The sequence below is a fragment of the Peromyscus maniculatus genome, chromosome 19, assembly GCF_049852395.1.
Source record: "Peromyscus maniculatus bairdii isolate BWxNUB_F1_BW_parent chromosome 19, HU_Pman_BW_mat_3.1, whole genome shotgun sequence".
Classification (NCBI taxonomy): Eukaryota; Metazoa; Chordata; class Mammalia; order Rodentia; family Cricetidae; genus Peromyscus; species Peromyscus maniculatus.
Window position 1 is genome coordinate 22,479,938 of NC_134870.1, and position 16,195 is coordinate 22,496,132.

Here is a 16,195-nt window from a genome sequence, read left to right on the forward strand (position 1 = left end):
GGTCAGCTTGGGGTAGTGCTGCAGTATGACTTTTTCCTCTGGGCATAATGTCATGCCATCTTGGAGTAGAGTGCACCTTGGCAAGGCCAGCTGGCCGTGGCCAATCAGTGAAATAATGCAGTGGTATCTGGGTCCATGGAACTACTAACCTTCCCTAGTTGATAAGAGGGGATCACCTGGGGGGAAAAGAATCTCTATTTGCTATCTTATGTCTATGCACGATTGAGCATGAATGTTATTAAAATCAAACGCGTCATAGGAAAGGCCATGTGTAGTATACAAAAGCTCACATAACCAGAGCCGATCAGTCAACACAAACATTCACCCAGTGACTGCCCAAAGGTGAGCTGAACAAGAATGACTCCAATGAACTTGCCAAACTGGACTTTAAAAAATCCTGTGAGATCATAACCCTACACAAAGAACTACAGGAAACCGAAGAAAGCTGGTAATGGGAGAGGTGGCCTTCTCCAAGGAAAAGTACACTAATTGGTTGACTGGTGCCCAACGGTCAGCCCTGAAAACATACACACAGATTGCATTGTATGAACTAAACAGGTTATATTTGGGAATATATATATATATATATATATATATATATATATATACACACATATATACATATATGTACAAATATGTAAAAATACATATATGCAGTCAATAAAAATGAGTAAAAACAGAGGCCACAAATTTAAAGGAGAAGGAGGAGGGATATATAGGAGGATTTGGAGGGAAGAAAGGGAAGGGGGAAATGTAATTAAATTATAATCTCAAAAAAATTCACCCACACATTTCTAGCATCCAATTCCCCCTCCTCCTATGTCCACAAAAGGAAGACTCAGGCAGCATCCGAGCACCCTTGGCAAATCTTGCTCAGGACCCACTGTTCTCTCATGACATCCGCACTCTGGAATTTTTACTTTGCTTTGGAATAAAAACCCTTGGGGGGTGCTTATCAATTCCTCCAATACCCAGTCTCTACAGAGGCCACCAGTAACACAAGTTCTTATATTGGCTTGAAGCTGAAGGGGCCGTAGAATGTCGGGCTTCACTTCTTCAGGCAATCCCATTTCCATATAGGAATTTCTGCGCCCAGACTAAAAGTCCCAGGAAACTAGGAAGAACTGGTGACCCTCCATAGAGTCCACAGCGGGAAGGGACAAGGGCGACTGGGTATGGTATGATGGGGTGGGGGAGGCGCTCTTTGGAGCGCTGTCCCTAACCAGCCTGAACCATTCATTCGTGGGAGGCGAGGATTTCCAGGTCTCCAGGAAGAGGTAGACTTGGCCAATCAGTGAATGACATGCTCTGGTCAACGCCAAAGATGCGTTAGGTCCCAGGAATCACAGAAGTAGAGGAGAAGGAGAGAAAGAGGGGTCAGATTACTTAGGGTCTGGAAAAGGGAAATAATTCAGAAGGGTCAAGGGCAGTAATCCCATAGATGTTTCAGATTTGCTCACTAGGTCTGAAGCTGTAGAATCAAACTATCTTCCTTCACTTAGAATGCAGGGTTATTGGAGTAATAATGTTGGGGAATAATATAACTCCCGCGTCTCATTTGTATGGAATTATCTCCTAAGCTCCTTATGACTGTTGCAGGAACACTGTGCCTGTTAATACTTCCCGAGAAAAGGGAAATCTTGGGGTCCAAATGACAACAGAATGATCAGCTAGATGAAATCGTCAGGTGTCTTTGATGGCTTCCTGTGGCTTCTTTATTTTTAACCGAAGATGATTTCTGAGCTAGGCACCAGCTAGTGAGAAGAATGGGTCATGAAAAAGGGAGCAGGGCAGGACACCTCCCAAGCTTGGTTACTATGGAGCCAACTGCTCAGGGTCCAACCTTTAGGAGGGCAGTGTGAGTCAGGGCAGTGTGAGATGAGGGAGATGTGAAGTCCTCGAAGCCTAGGTTAGCGTATCGACTTGTACCGCAAGCCTGCTTTACAGAGTTAGGACACACCTGTTAGCTGCTGCTTTTCTTTTCTCCTAAAAGCCAGGCAACGCTCCTGTAGTCTCTCTCAAATCCAGCCATGGGGTGGAGTGAGACCTCGCAACTCTCGCAAGCAGCTGAGTCTGCCCCCTCCTTTGCATCTGGGAGCAAGCCTGGCTGATGCCCAGAGCTCTGACAACCTTGGATTATAACCCTACTTTTATCTAATGCCCTCCCGCTTTGTAACTCCTAGCATGCAGACTAGGTCACATGGTGTGAACTTATCTCTACCTCCTATCATCAACCCCCAAACTCTAGGAGTCAGAAACTGCTTGTTTTCTGGAATTGAAGGCTCTCTCCCTTCAGAATCCCTATCACACTATACATGGCACCTCTCTCCCAATGCCTTCCCACTTCAGGGCCTCTCATGGCTGCTATCACCACGGTGCTCTGACCACCCTACCCTAAATAAAGCTCTTCTTTAGAGGACTTTGTCCTAATTTCCTTTTCTACTAATCTGTTTTTATTATTCTTTTTAAAATTTATAACACACAGGACTCATTCTCCAGCCTGAGCCACTGGGGACCCAAGGTCCAGAGAAAGGATGTCTTTTGACATGTGTAACAAGCTCCTTTTTGTCCCTCCTCCCTCAGGCATCATATGTGACATTCCAGTCAGGATGGGAGTGTTCCTTTCCATCCTCCAAGTCCCCTCCGGGGGCAGAGACATATAGTTTTTGTCAACTGGGCACATGTCTACACACACTCTCTCAACTGAAGAATTGCCTTAACCAGACTGGCCTATGGATATGTCTATGGGGCATTTTCTTGGCTTCTGCTACCACTGAGGGTGGTTCCATCCCATAGTAGGTGGCCCTGGCCTCTACAAGAAACAGCTGAGCAAGCCAGAGGAGACGTGCTGGCCAGCAGTTTTCATCCATGGCTCCTGCCTCTAGCCCTGCTGGAGTTCCTGCCCTGGCTTCTCAGTGATGGACATGGAGGTATAAGCTACACAAACCCTTTCCTCCCCAGGGTTCTTTTGGTCAAGGTGTTTATCATAGCAACAAGAAGCAAACTAGAATAGGCAAGAAGCACCACCAGTCACAGCTGCCCCCTTTCCACCCAGCGCCTCAAGCCAGTGCTGGTCAGAGTCTTTTTTGGCTTCCAGAAGCCATGCCAAGCTCACCTGCAATGATGGCAATCTCCATTACGCTGTAGGACATTCCTGGGTCAGGCTCTGTGAACAAAAGTGAAAATGTATGGTGAGAAAGGAAGACTCCCCACAATCAGAAGCACCTTGGCCAGTACGTACCCCATGACCACTTGTAAGCAGCTTGGTGATTGCCTGCATGGGGAACAGCACAATGCACAAAGACCTTTGCTGGAAGGCACAGACCCCGCTCTGCCTGGCTACTGAACTAGGCCGAGAACACTCCGTGAATCCCAGGGCACTCCAGAACCATGTCAGCTCCCCATTAAATTCCAGCACAGAAGCCCACGCCCACACCTTGTAGATGCGTGGTTGACTTTTTCCCCCTGGATATAATATGTTCACCATCTTGGAGTGGAGACTAACCTTAGCCAGGTATCCACGGCAACTCAATGAGCAGAAAAATACAGAGGTGGCTACATTTGTTTATGACAATGGCAATGGAGCTTTTGACATCCCCTAATAGACGGAGGGAGCAGGTCTTAGGACCCTCAACTGAGATTGCAGCCATGACTCTCTTCCGGCTTCTCCCAGCTACAAGTGATTGTTGGAGACACTAGAGCACACAGGACACAGAAGGTTAACTGAAAGTGGACTCCATGATACGGTTCACCATCCAAGATGTGGTGATACAACTGATGGTGTGTGTGTGTGTGTGTGTGTGTGTGTGTGTGTGTGTGTGTGTGTGTGTTTGGTATATGTGTATGTTTGTATGGGTATGTACATGTTTGTAGGTGGGTGCCTGTGTACTTGTGTGTGTGTGTGTGTAGGCCACAGTTCTTTCTTGGTGACTTCTCACCTTACTTTTTGAGACAGCACCCATCACAGAACCTAGAGCTCACTGACTCTGCTAGGATGGCTGACCACTTAGTTAGATGCATGGCTCCTCTTCACCCTGCCCCTCTAATGTTAGGGTTGCAGATACATCCTACCACACCTGCCCATTTAACGTGGATTCTATGGATGCAAATTCAAGTCCTCATGCTTGAACAGTGGGCACTTTCCAGCCGAGCCATCTACCCAGCCTCGGATGTATCTGTTCTGGGGTTATCCACACTCCTGTAAGTAAATTTTCACCCATGCTCTAGATAAGAAAATAAGTTGGCCTTGGATAGAACCATTACTTTGGTCTGCCATTGGAGCCATATTTGGGGCAAATAGACAACTGTTCATTATCTCCCCAGGAAAAGTAAATGCAATGCCACTGCATCTAATCACAGAGGCCCACATTGGCCAGACACTCAGTCGGTTATGTGGGATGAAGAGCCGCACCACAGGCCATGTGATGGTCTGCTCATCCCAAGTCCGGCTTTGCTGTTGTCTCACACCTACTACCGCAGTGGTGTTCCTGAGAGATGTGTGAATGAATGCATGCACATCAGAGCAAATGGATTTAGCAGCTGGAGTTCTATGTAATGTAAAGAATATATATTTATTTTTGTTCACAGTTCTGGAGCCTGGGAAGTTCAAGAGCTTGGTGTTAACATGTGATGAGGGTCTTCTTATTGCATCATTAAACAGCAGCAGGAATCATATGGTATCCTGCAATGTTATCCTCCACACAGCACAGCCACCACTATGGAAGCTCTGACTACTTGCAAGGGACCCTCAAGATTGGGCTTGTTGACATTTCCTCATAGAAGTAAGGAATGGGGAGGGTCATTGGAGTCTCGCCTAGATTCCAGCCACTCCCTCCTGTACCCCTACATTATCTATATGAATTTTCTAAGTTCATGGTGAGAGCCTGGGACTCTGCAAAGCCAGATTGCCAAGACAGGTGTCTCTGTCATGGAAAGACATAGTCCTGTTACAAGAAGACACAGGACATCGTGCAGGAGGTAGACTTGGGCTCCAAAGGTCAGGTCGGGAAAGGCATCCTTCCCTGTGTACCTGTTGCGGTTTGGATGAGAAATGTCCCCCATAGGCTCAGGTACTTCAATCCTTAGCCCCCTGCTGGTGGCATTGTCTGGGGACATTATGGAACTGTTAGTACATGGAGCTGGTGCTGGAGGAGTGCTTCAATGGGGCAGGCTTACAGAGTTTACAGCTCCACCCCTCTCCCAGTTCTTACTGTCTGCTTCCTGTGTGCTGTTCAGATATGGTCTCTCAGCTCCTTGCTCCACCATGCTGGTCTGCTGCCATGCCTCCCCATCCACTGTGGACTAGAACTGTAAGCCAGAATAAACTCTTCCCTCTATAAGGTGCTTTTGGATATGATATTTTAATCACAACAGAAAAGCAACTAATAAGTGCCCCTTGAAGTCTTGCTCAGGAGGCTCTTTGTCAAGGATTTGCTCCCAGGAGGAACAGGTAAGAAAGGCCATGATGTCATAACTCACAACTCAAGATTTAGGTGCCCAGGCTCTTTCTCCATGTTTTTCTGCCATTATCCTTGTATCCTCTTATATCAGAAATATTTTTACACCACACACACAAAAGGCACTCACTTTTACCTCACAACCGATCAGCTCCCTTGAGCTATAGTGTGTACAGAAAAGGAAGAAGACTTTGTGGCTATTCTTCCGACAAGGAATAAAACAGGATCCCCTTATCCCAAGTCCAGGATGACAGCCTCATTAAAAAAGTGAAGGATGGGCAATGTGGAATCACTTCTATTGAACAGGGTTCTCCTCTAGGGAGGAGACTGTGTTAACTGCGGACTGGGAGGCAGGCAGGCAGTTTTTAGAGGCAGTAAGGGCCAGGGTGACAGTTCAGTCAGTGAAATCCTGGCCTCAAAAGCACGAGGACCTGAGTTCAATCCTCATCGGCTGTCTTAAAAAAATAGACACCCTAAACCAACCAACCAACCACCCAACCAACTAACCACCCAACCACCCAACCAACTAACCAACCAACAAACAAACAAAAAAACAAACAACCCAGGTGTAGTGGCATCTGCTCATAATCCCAATGTTGGGAAAATGGAGACAGGCGGATTCCTAGGGCTCTTTCCTGGTCTTTCAGCTTAATGCACTTGGCTGCAGGCCAATGAGAGACCTTGTCTTGAAAATAAACAAGCAATGCCAGGTACCCAAGGAATGACAGCCAGAGTTGGCCTCCACATGCATGAACACACACACACACACAAAGGTACACATGCATATGTGTACCTACACATGCATGAACACACACACACACACACATACAAAGAATGTGCCAAGTGTTGTCTTACATTCATGGAGTACTGTAAACAAAGAAGGAAGATGCTGTATCCCCCAGCTCCAACCCCAGCAGACATGTCCTGCATAGCATTTCTAGGAACTCAAATTTAAATCGACAGAAGGAGTCAGAGGATTCCAGTAAAGCTTTGATGGATGTCTGGCTCCTGGTGAACTGGGGGACCAGGAAGCTGCTGGAGCTAGATCAACACTACACTGTTTATGCTTGTGGAAAGCGGGCTAGTATCATCAGATAACTAATAGACTAGATATCTGGACAATGCCAAGGCCACCAAGGAGCTTGGTATATTTGCTCTCCTTTGGAGAAGGAGGAAGCCCACTTCAGGAGCAGCTGGTGTGGCTTTGACACACAGGAATAGGGGACCTGGTGGCTTCTAATGTGTCTCTCTATCAAGCTGATTGATCACTACAGTGAAAGGGAACCAAATTGCTAGGTGGGAGCTGAAGCCAAGGACTGTAGATGGCATGTTACAGGGAGTGATCCAGTGTCCGTGCTTGGGAGAAGCCAACCTCCCTAGACACAACCATAAAAGGCTGAGCACCTAGCAGTGAGCGGGATGGAAAAGTGGGGAATGGCCAGTGAGAAGGCTCAGTGGGTCAAAGTGCTTGCTGCCATGAAGCCTGATGACCTGAGTTCGATCCCTGGGACCCACATGGTGGGAGAAGCAAACTGGCTCCTGCAAGCTGTCCTTCTGCCTCCACATGTGCTCCAAGGTATGTACACACACACACACACACACACACACACACACACACACACACATACACACACATACACACACATTCACACACACACATATACACACACACACATATATACACATACACACATACACACATTCACATACATACACACACATACACACACATACACACACATATACATACACACCACACACACACAGAGTAAACACAAAATTAATAAATAAAACTCAATAATTAAAAAAAAAAGAAATGCAGGGCATGTCTTGGGACTATGAGAAAGAGACGGACCTCTCACTCTGGAATCCAGCAGAAGCTTTGCATCAACAAAACAAGAATTGTCACACAGTTGCTAACTTCTTACAGCCTTTCTCTTTCCCTGCTATAATTTCCCTGCAATTCTTTAGAAATCTCACCGGGAAAGGCCACCTACAAGCAAAGGAAATGTATCAAACTATTTGTGCAACCGTAGTGGTCGCTGGTGTTTACCTTAGGAGTTTACAATTCCATCCAAGACATCTCCAGACCAGCTCACTGGTCTCTCTTAGCAAAAGACCAAGAAGGAAAAAAGAGTTTCTTAGCAATCTTTAGAGATGTAACTTGAGATCCAGTAAAAGGATATGTATAGTATGATATGGCTAAACTTGGTTCTCAATTCTCGACTTGACTGCATCTGAAATTAACTAAAACTCAAGCAGCTGCACACATCTGTGAGGGACCTTCTTAATAAGACTAGGCAGGAAAACCCGCCCAAAATCTACACCTCGTGGCAGCCAGGAGGAAAGGGCACGGAAGAAGGAAGCTATGCCCTTTACTCACTTGCCATCACTCTTGTTGGCAAGTCTATCTATTCTGTTGCTGCAGCATCCTTCACCAATATTAGAACCTACTTCCTTGGGATTCCAGTGTAGACTAAAGACCGGCAGCTCTACAGGAAACCTCTAGGACTCCGGTGCCAGATCGGAACTGCTGAGATATTCAGTCCTAAGCGACTACAGGATTCTTAACTTCTCCAGTGTGAGATAGTAATTATTGGGACTACCAATCGAAAAGGAAAAACCCTTTAAATATACATATTCCTGCTCTCAGTTCAGTTCCTTTAGAGACCCTGACTAATACAAGTAGATAACGCTACAACAATGAATCGTGACTCACCCTTGAGAGATTTGAGAGACTTGGGAATCATCTTACTTCTTGTGCATCTTTGAGAAGCCCACACTCAGGCTCTCGGGTGTGTGTTCTTCTTGAGTACCCTCTTTTCTTCTAATCTCTATGCTTATGCCTATATAAAAATATCTTTAATGAAACCTCTTCATTATCACCTACTCCTGAAATTCTTTTTAGTGTCAACAATGTGAGTCCGGGTTTTGTCTTAATCAAGGGCCAGAAAGATACAGGGGATTTCCTTAGGCTGACGAGGGTGGCCATGTGGGACAATGTTGCCCCCCCCCCCACTGTTTCACTATGAGATTTGTCGGGTTGTGAATAGCAAAGGAAGAGATTCCTGCTTTCATCATCTGCAGAGCTTGACATCTAAGCCCTATGCAGGGAAGTGTAGTAGAATAGTTTAAGGTGTGTTACTTTTGTTTATGTTGCATTTGTTTAACTCTGTGAGGCTGTGTTACTGTGTCTCTCTAAAACACCTGATGGTCTAATAAAGAACTAAATGGCCAATAGCGTGGCAGGAGAAAGGATAGGTGGGGCTGGCAGGCAGAGAGAATATATAGAAGGAGAAAACTGGGAGAAGAGAGGAGGAGGACTTCAGGGACGAGCCATCCAGCAAGCCACAGAGTAAGAGTAAGATTTACGGAAATAAGAGAACAGCAAAAGCCCAGATGTGGTGGTATTATGTTCCCCAAAATATTGTGCACCCTAATAAACTTATCTGGGGTCAGAGAACAGAACAGCCACTAGATACAGAGGCTAGAAAATGGTGGCACTCACGCCTTTAATCCTAGCATTCCAGAGGCAGAAATCCCTCTGGATCTCTGTGAGTTCAAGGCCACATTGGAAACAGCCAGGCATGGTGACACACGCCTTTAATCCCAAGAAGCGAGCCTTTAATCCCAGGGAGCGATGGCAGAATGTAGAAAGGTATATAAGGCGTGAAGACCAGAAACTAGAAGATTTAGGCTGGTTAAGCGTTTAGGCTTTTGAGCAACAGTTCAGCTGAGATCCATTTGGATAAGGACTCAGAGGCTTCCGGTCTGAGGAAACAGAATCAGCTGAGGAATTGGCGAGGTGAGGTGGCTGTGGCTTGTTCTGCTTCTCTGATCTTCCAGCATTCACCCTAATAACTGGCCTCAGGTTTGATTTTATTAATAAGACCATTTAAGATTCCTGCTATACCCAGAGGCAAAAGGTAGATGGAATAAGTTAAGAAAAGCTGGCAAGAAAGAAGCCTCATTTCGGGGCTGGGCAGCCCCCCCCCCCACAAAAAGAGAAAAAACAACTGACAACAGGAAAGGAGTTAAATACTCTTGGATGTTGGTGTCCTTCTCTAGTGCCCATCATCTTATCTTTCTTGAGGTGGGATCACACCCTGGGGTGGTATAAAACTGTTCCTGTCAGTGTTCTATCCTCTTGGAGGTGCTTTTCCTTCTTTGCAAAGCAAAGGTAGGAAATCCTGAACAGCAGGTAATGATGTGGGAGATAGCTACTTCTCACCCTCCAGGTCAAGTGTGCACACACAAGAATCCCCCAGGGGGACCCGGAGAACCACAGATCATCGCTGCCTTCACCCAAGACCCTAGGTAGTCAGTGATGGAGGGCAGAGAACTTGCAATTCCTTATGAGTGTGTGTGGGGGGGGTATGGGGGAGAGGCACAGCAGAGGACAACCTAAGCTGTCATTTTCCAGGATCCATCCACCTTGCTTTTTGAAACGGGGTCTTTCATTGACTTGTTTAGGCTAGGCTAGCTGGCTAGTGAACCCTGGAGGTTCTCTAGTCCTCTCCTCTCTGATTCTCTAGTGCTAAGATGACAACCATGTGGCACCATACGTGGCTGCTTTTAAACATGGACTCTAGGGGGACCAAATTCAGGTCCTCATCTCTCAAGGCAAGCACTTCACTGACTGTACCCTCTCCCCACCTGATCTGAGAACTCACATTTCTCATATATTCTCAGGTGATGCTGCTGCTGCTGCTGCTGCTGCTGCTGCTGGTGTTGAAGCCTCGATCTAAGGACCACTGAGCTCATGACTGTGCATCTATAGACCGCAGGGCACAGTTCAAGAGGGTGATGTTTACCTTCGGTAAATAGGCCCGAACGTCCCCATACTCCCTTATCAAACAAATATAAAATCATACCACACCTCTCTCCACCACAACTCTTGGCTAGTGTCTCCTTTTCAGGAACCAGCTAATGTCACTGAAAACCTAGCACAACTGAGGACTGAGAACCTGTCATCTGCCTGTTCCTCTAGCTGCCCCTGTAACTATTGCTGGGGGTCAGGGAGAGGGGACTCTTGTGCCTGACTCTGGTAATGCATGTATCCTTCTGATCTTATGAGATCACAACGTTTCCAGCCTTGTTCTCTGGAGGCCCAATAAGTCCTCAGCTGAATACAGATGCTAACTAACTGCTTGTGAGACCAATGAAGGAAACCACCAGTGCTGATCACAATGAGACCAATGAAGGTGAAACCACCATTGCTGACTATAGTGAGATCAATGAAGGAAACCACCACTGCTGATTACAATGAGACCAATGAAGGAAACCACCACTGCTGATTACAGTGAGATCAATGAAGGAGACCACCACTGCTGACTACAGTGAGATCAATGAAGGAAACCACCACTGCTGACTACAGTGAGATCAATGAAGGAGACCACCACTGTTGCTTAGAGTGAGATCAATGAAGGAAACCACCACTGCTGATTACAATGAGACCAATGAAGGAAACCACCACTGCTGATTACAGTGAGATCAATGAAGGAAACCACACTGTGATTACAGTGAGATCAATGAAGAAAACCACCAGTGCTGATTACAGTGAGATCAATGAAGGAAACCACCACTGCTGATTACAGTGAGATCAATGAAAGAGACCACCAGTGCTGACTACAGTGAGATCAATGAAGAAAACCACACTGTGACTACAGTGAGATCAATGAAGGAAACCACCACTGCTGATTACAGTGAGATGAATGAAGGAGACCACCACTGCTGATTACAGTGAGATCAATGAAGGAGGAGACCACCACTATTGATTAATTTGAGGGCAGTTGGGCTATGATGATGAGGTGGGGAAATGCTTCCCAAATGACAAAGGAGACAGATATCCCTGGACATTATAAGGAGCCAGGAGGGTATTGTTCACCCCCTTCAGCATTAGCTTCATAGTTCTGAGCTTCTTAAGAGATGGAAGACCTAGACACACATGTTACAGCTCCATCCAGGCTTCCAGAGAGAGAAGATACCCAGGAAGCCATGAGATGCTCTTAGAGATTCCGCCTGCCCAGCCCACATCCTTGCAAGGTCAGCACACTTACCACACACGGGACAGACTAGTGAGTAACAACTCAGCTCTGGCACTTAGGCCTGTCTTTGGGGAGTGATGTGGTGTTTATATTTTTCCCCACATTAAAGATGGTTGTTCAACCATGTAGGATTATTGTTAGTATGTGCTAAGGATCAAGCTCAGTGCCTGGCATAGGTCAGATCATTTGGATATTAGTTATTACCTCTGGCAATACTGCTGTCATGACTTGGGTTAAGATGGTATGTTGGTTTGAATGAGAATGGCCCCCCATAGGCTTATATATTTGAATGCTTAGTCACTAGGGAGTTGAACTGTTTAGGAAGGATTAGGAGGTTTGGCTTTGTTGGAGTGGGTGTGGCCTTGTTGGAGGTACATCACTAGGGGAGGACTTTGAGGTTTCAAAAGCCTGCTACCAGGCCCAGTCTGTCTGTCTGCCTGCCGGCCTCCTCTCATTTGCTGCTCATGATGCAGGATGTAAAGCTCTCAGCTACTGCTTCAGTACTATGCCTGTCTGCCTCCCACTACAATGATCATAGTCCAACCCTCTAAAACTATAAGAAAGCCCTCAATTAAACACTTTATTTTATGAGTTGCCTTGGTCATGGTATCTCTTCAAAGCAATAGAACAATAATTAAGCCAGATGAGATTTTGAAAAATAGGCAAAATCAGTGTTTTTATACAGCATATGGCAAATCTGTTGCCCAAATGATGAAATATATCACTCTGGTTATTGATTCTAGAGAAATCATTTAGAATGGAGAAAAAGGTCCATGTTCAGGGAAGTGTGCTGCAGTATGGTTTGGAAATAGAAAATTGGGCACTGAGGAGATACATCAGTTGGTAAAGTACTTGCCATGCAATCATGAGAATCTTAGTTGGATCCCTAAAACCCAAGGGGAAAAAAAGCCGGATGTGGTAGTGTTAGCATGTAGTTGTAATCTCAGTGCTAGGGAGGCAGAGACAGGCAAATCCTTGAGACTTGCTGGCTGGACATCCAGGGCAGCAAGAGACCCTGTTTCTAAAAACAAGGTAGATAGCAAAGTGTTAAAAGAGAGAGGCAAAACAACAGCTGTGTTCAGGGAAGATAAAACACTCCACCCCCGCAGGGAAGTGTCCACTACTCAAAATACTTAAGAAAGTCCTAAAAACTGAACAGATTCTCTAAGCCCCTCTCTCCCCAGGTGTACATAAGCAATAAGGACCTGTTAAGAGGTACCATTGGGAGCTGGCCATGAAGAGCTGACCCACCTGGAAGAAGCAGAGCTCAGGCCAGATGCCTAGAAGAGGCCCAACCAACCGAGCCACCTGTAAGGGACTCTTCCAACCTGTTGAACTTGCTGCAGGCTGAGCAGTGTGCTCCAGATTTCCAGTTTTCATGAGCTGTCACCCATGCTGCCGTGGGATTTTGGTAATACAGCTGTCTTTAAGTCATTTCTGCTCCTGTAAGTAACCTCTCACCCATATTCATGAGGTATGAGGTAATCCCAATAACACTCATTGGTTCATCAAACTGGACTTGGGTGGTATCCTTACTTTGGTATGTTGTTGGTTTCCTGTCTGGGGTAAGTGGACTTCTATTCAAGTCTTCCCAGGATTAGTGTCACACAGCAACATGCATGTGCACCTCCCACATGCGCGCGCGCGCGCACACACACACACACACACACACACACACAAATAAAGTGTGTGTGTGTGTGTGTGTGTGTGTGTGTGTAAGTGGATCAGCATGCAGGTGCCTGCAGAGGCTGAGAATGAAAGATCTCCTGGAGCTAGAGCTATAAGTGGTTGTGAGCCACCCAACAAGGGTGCTGAGAACCAAATGTAGACGAATTTCTAAACAGTCTTATTAAATAAAAAACTCAGAGCCAGAAATTGGGGTTAAAGCCTGAGAGAGATCACAGGAATAGGAAAAGCCACAGCTAACCTCACCTCACCAATTCCGCAGCTTCCAAGAGCAAGCTACTTCCTGTCTACCCACACCTATGTGCCTTTCTGTTCTGTTCTCTCAATCCAGCTACATTACTTCTTCTTCCTGCCCAGCTCTGTCACTTCCTGTCTGTCTGTACAGACCTCCAGACTTCTATGGTTAGTACTGGGATTTAAAGGCATGTATCACCATGCTTGGCTCTGTTCCCAGTGTGGCCTTGAACTCACAGAGATCCAGACAGATCCCTGCCTCCCAAGTGATAGGATTAAAGGTATGTGCTGCCATTGCCTGACTTCTATATAGTAGTTGGCTTTTTCCTCTAATCTCCAGGCAAATTTTACTGGGAGACACAGTTTATTGTGGGGGGGGGGACACAATACGTCACCACAACCAAACTCAGGTTCTGTGTAAGAGCAATACATGTTCTTAAATGTTGAACTGTCTCCCTAGATCACCATGTGCTACTTACTTTTAAGGTCAAGAAATGGGGCTATATTCTCAGAACTGACTGTGATATCTCAGGATCTTGATAGTCACTGACCAGAAGATGCCAGCCTACCCTACCTTCCTGTGTGCCCCCACTGTACCTCATGCAGTGCCTCCAGACCATCCCAACTGCTGCTGGACAGCAGGCCCTCGGCCCCCACCCCCGAAAGGCCCTCTATGTGTTCATATACCCTTGACACATTAGAGTGAGGAGGTGCTGAGAACGGACCTTCTCACTTCCCATGGGTAAGCAATGATGGGATGCTGGTACATAAGCACCCAGTGCTCCTCTCATTCTTTCCCTGGTTTCAGGTGTAGACTGAGGGTCATGAATGTGGCTGGCATCCAAGCACACAGGGATGGAGCCTGCTGGAGGGGATAAAGGTCAGCGGTGGCCCTTCAAGGAAGCATATCTAGACGCACAAGCTGCAGTGTTTCCCTTCGGTCTCCTGCCCCCATCGCCTCCCTCTATCTCCACCCGAGGCCAACTTCAAACTCTTCACTTCTATCTGCATCTCTTGCTTCCTCTTCCAGGGTGCAGCATCTCATCAATGAGTTTGTCTCACACTTTGGTTCTATATGTTCTTATTTTTCTGCCAGCATGTGTATGTGTGTGTGTGAGCACTGTGCATATGAGATATGAGTGTGTAGTTGTGTGTGTGCAGTGGCACATGCCTCCCTCCCCCCCTCTCTGCATTTAAAGGCCTCATCACTCTCCATTTTATTTATAGAGGCAGATTGCCTTAAAAAAAAAAACAGAGCTTTCTCTGCTTTCTCTATCTAGTCACCTAGCCCCACGAATCCCCCATCTCTGCATCCTAGGTGCTGGCATTACAGGTAGCTGTCACACCTACTCAGCATGACTTCTGGGAATCCAAATTCCCAGCAAGCACTTTACCAATCATCTCCTTAGTTCTTGGCCTCCAACTTTTAAATACATGATAGGATTTGGGCTCTAGGAAAATGATTTTCTGGAAATCCTTCCATGATGAGAGCCTGTGTTGATAGCCCATGGACTCTAAGCTGCATGGGGTAGAAGTGAGAAAACAGAAGGTGTGGCAGTGTCATGCAGCCAGGCTGGCTGGGTCACTACTCTGGAGGTACCCATGGGCCTGAGAAGCTATTGGGTGGAGAGATGTGAAATGGAGGAGTATAAGCTAGAGAATTAACCGAGGTTGGCAGACAGCAGGGTGAGGGAAATGCAGACTCACTGGGTGGAGTCCTCACTGGTAACACCATTTAGCACAGGAGCCAACACTATGTGGCTGAAGCCAAATGAAAGCTGTGGTCATAATGGTGGAATCCTACCTATGTGTGCTTACAGGAGCCACATGTGGGGGAGACAGCGCAAGGCAGCCTTAGGGGCCCCCTTTGTGCTCTGTGGAAGGATGGTGCTTTGCAAGAGGAGGAAAGTGTTATACTTCAAAGAGACCAGGAAGAACAAGAAGGGGTCCCAGCTCTGTCAAGAGATGTAAGTGTGGGGGATACTCACAATGGCCACTCATGTCCTTGTGGGAGTCCAGGATCCCACGGGCAGAATGAGGGCAAGCTATGCTGAAGAAGAGGATGCGTTAAGACTTGGGTGTGGCAGCAGTGGTCCCCATGGGCAAGCTGGGTATGTAGGATACAGGGGATGTATGAGCCTCTGGGTATGGAGTTACACAAAATCACATGGAGAGGTGTGGGTAGAGGTAGTGGTCTGGGGTGTAGCACCTGAGTCTCTCTAGTGATTGTTCAGAAGGCCTGGGCTTCTAACAGACATTGCTTGTCTGCTCTTACCCCTCAGCTGCCTCCCCCAACACCACTCAGGCCCAGGACCAGACCCTTTGTTTCTTTAAGGGCTAAAGTCAAGTGTAGTTCAGATGAGTCTGGATGTCATCTGAGAAACTAGCTGTCCATCTCTGGCCTCACTAGCTTCCTGTTCAGTGACGGGCCAAATTTGGATGGATGAATGACTGTGACTTTTGCTGAAGGCATGGTCCAAGTTCTTCTGCCAACTTGTGAGGAGGTTTGAACCCCTTGCTCCTCAATTTAGGTAAGATTCCGCTGCATTTGCTTTTGCCCCTCATTTCTTGTGGGTGGCAACTGAGGTGGTCCAAGCGGAAGGGAACCCTGGGAAGGCAGAGTCTCCATACCATTTATGAAGAACCTGGTCCACTATTTCATACTCTTTTATGGTTAACTCTGTCCTGAAAAGGCGAAGTTCCAAGTGACCTAACATTAGTGTTCACAACCCTAAGGGCTCAATGAGGCAACGAATCAATGTGACAGATCAG

General features: G+C 46.6%; 1 protein-coding gene across 1 annotated transcript in view; it reads right to left on the reverse strand.

Moving 5' to 3' along the window:
• The window catches only part of Gypc (glycophorin C (Gerbich blood group)), a 41,903-nt gene that overhangs the window by 1,886 nt on the left and 23,822 nt on the right, over positions 1–16,195 (reverse strand). The window contains exon 2 of the mRNA XM_076554884.1: positions 3,116–3,166. Within this exon, the coding sequence (XP_076410999.1) occupies positions 3,116–3,166 (51 nt within the window). The remainder of the gene's footprint in view (positions 1–3,115; positions 3,167–16,195) is intronic.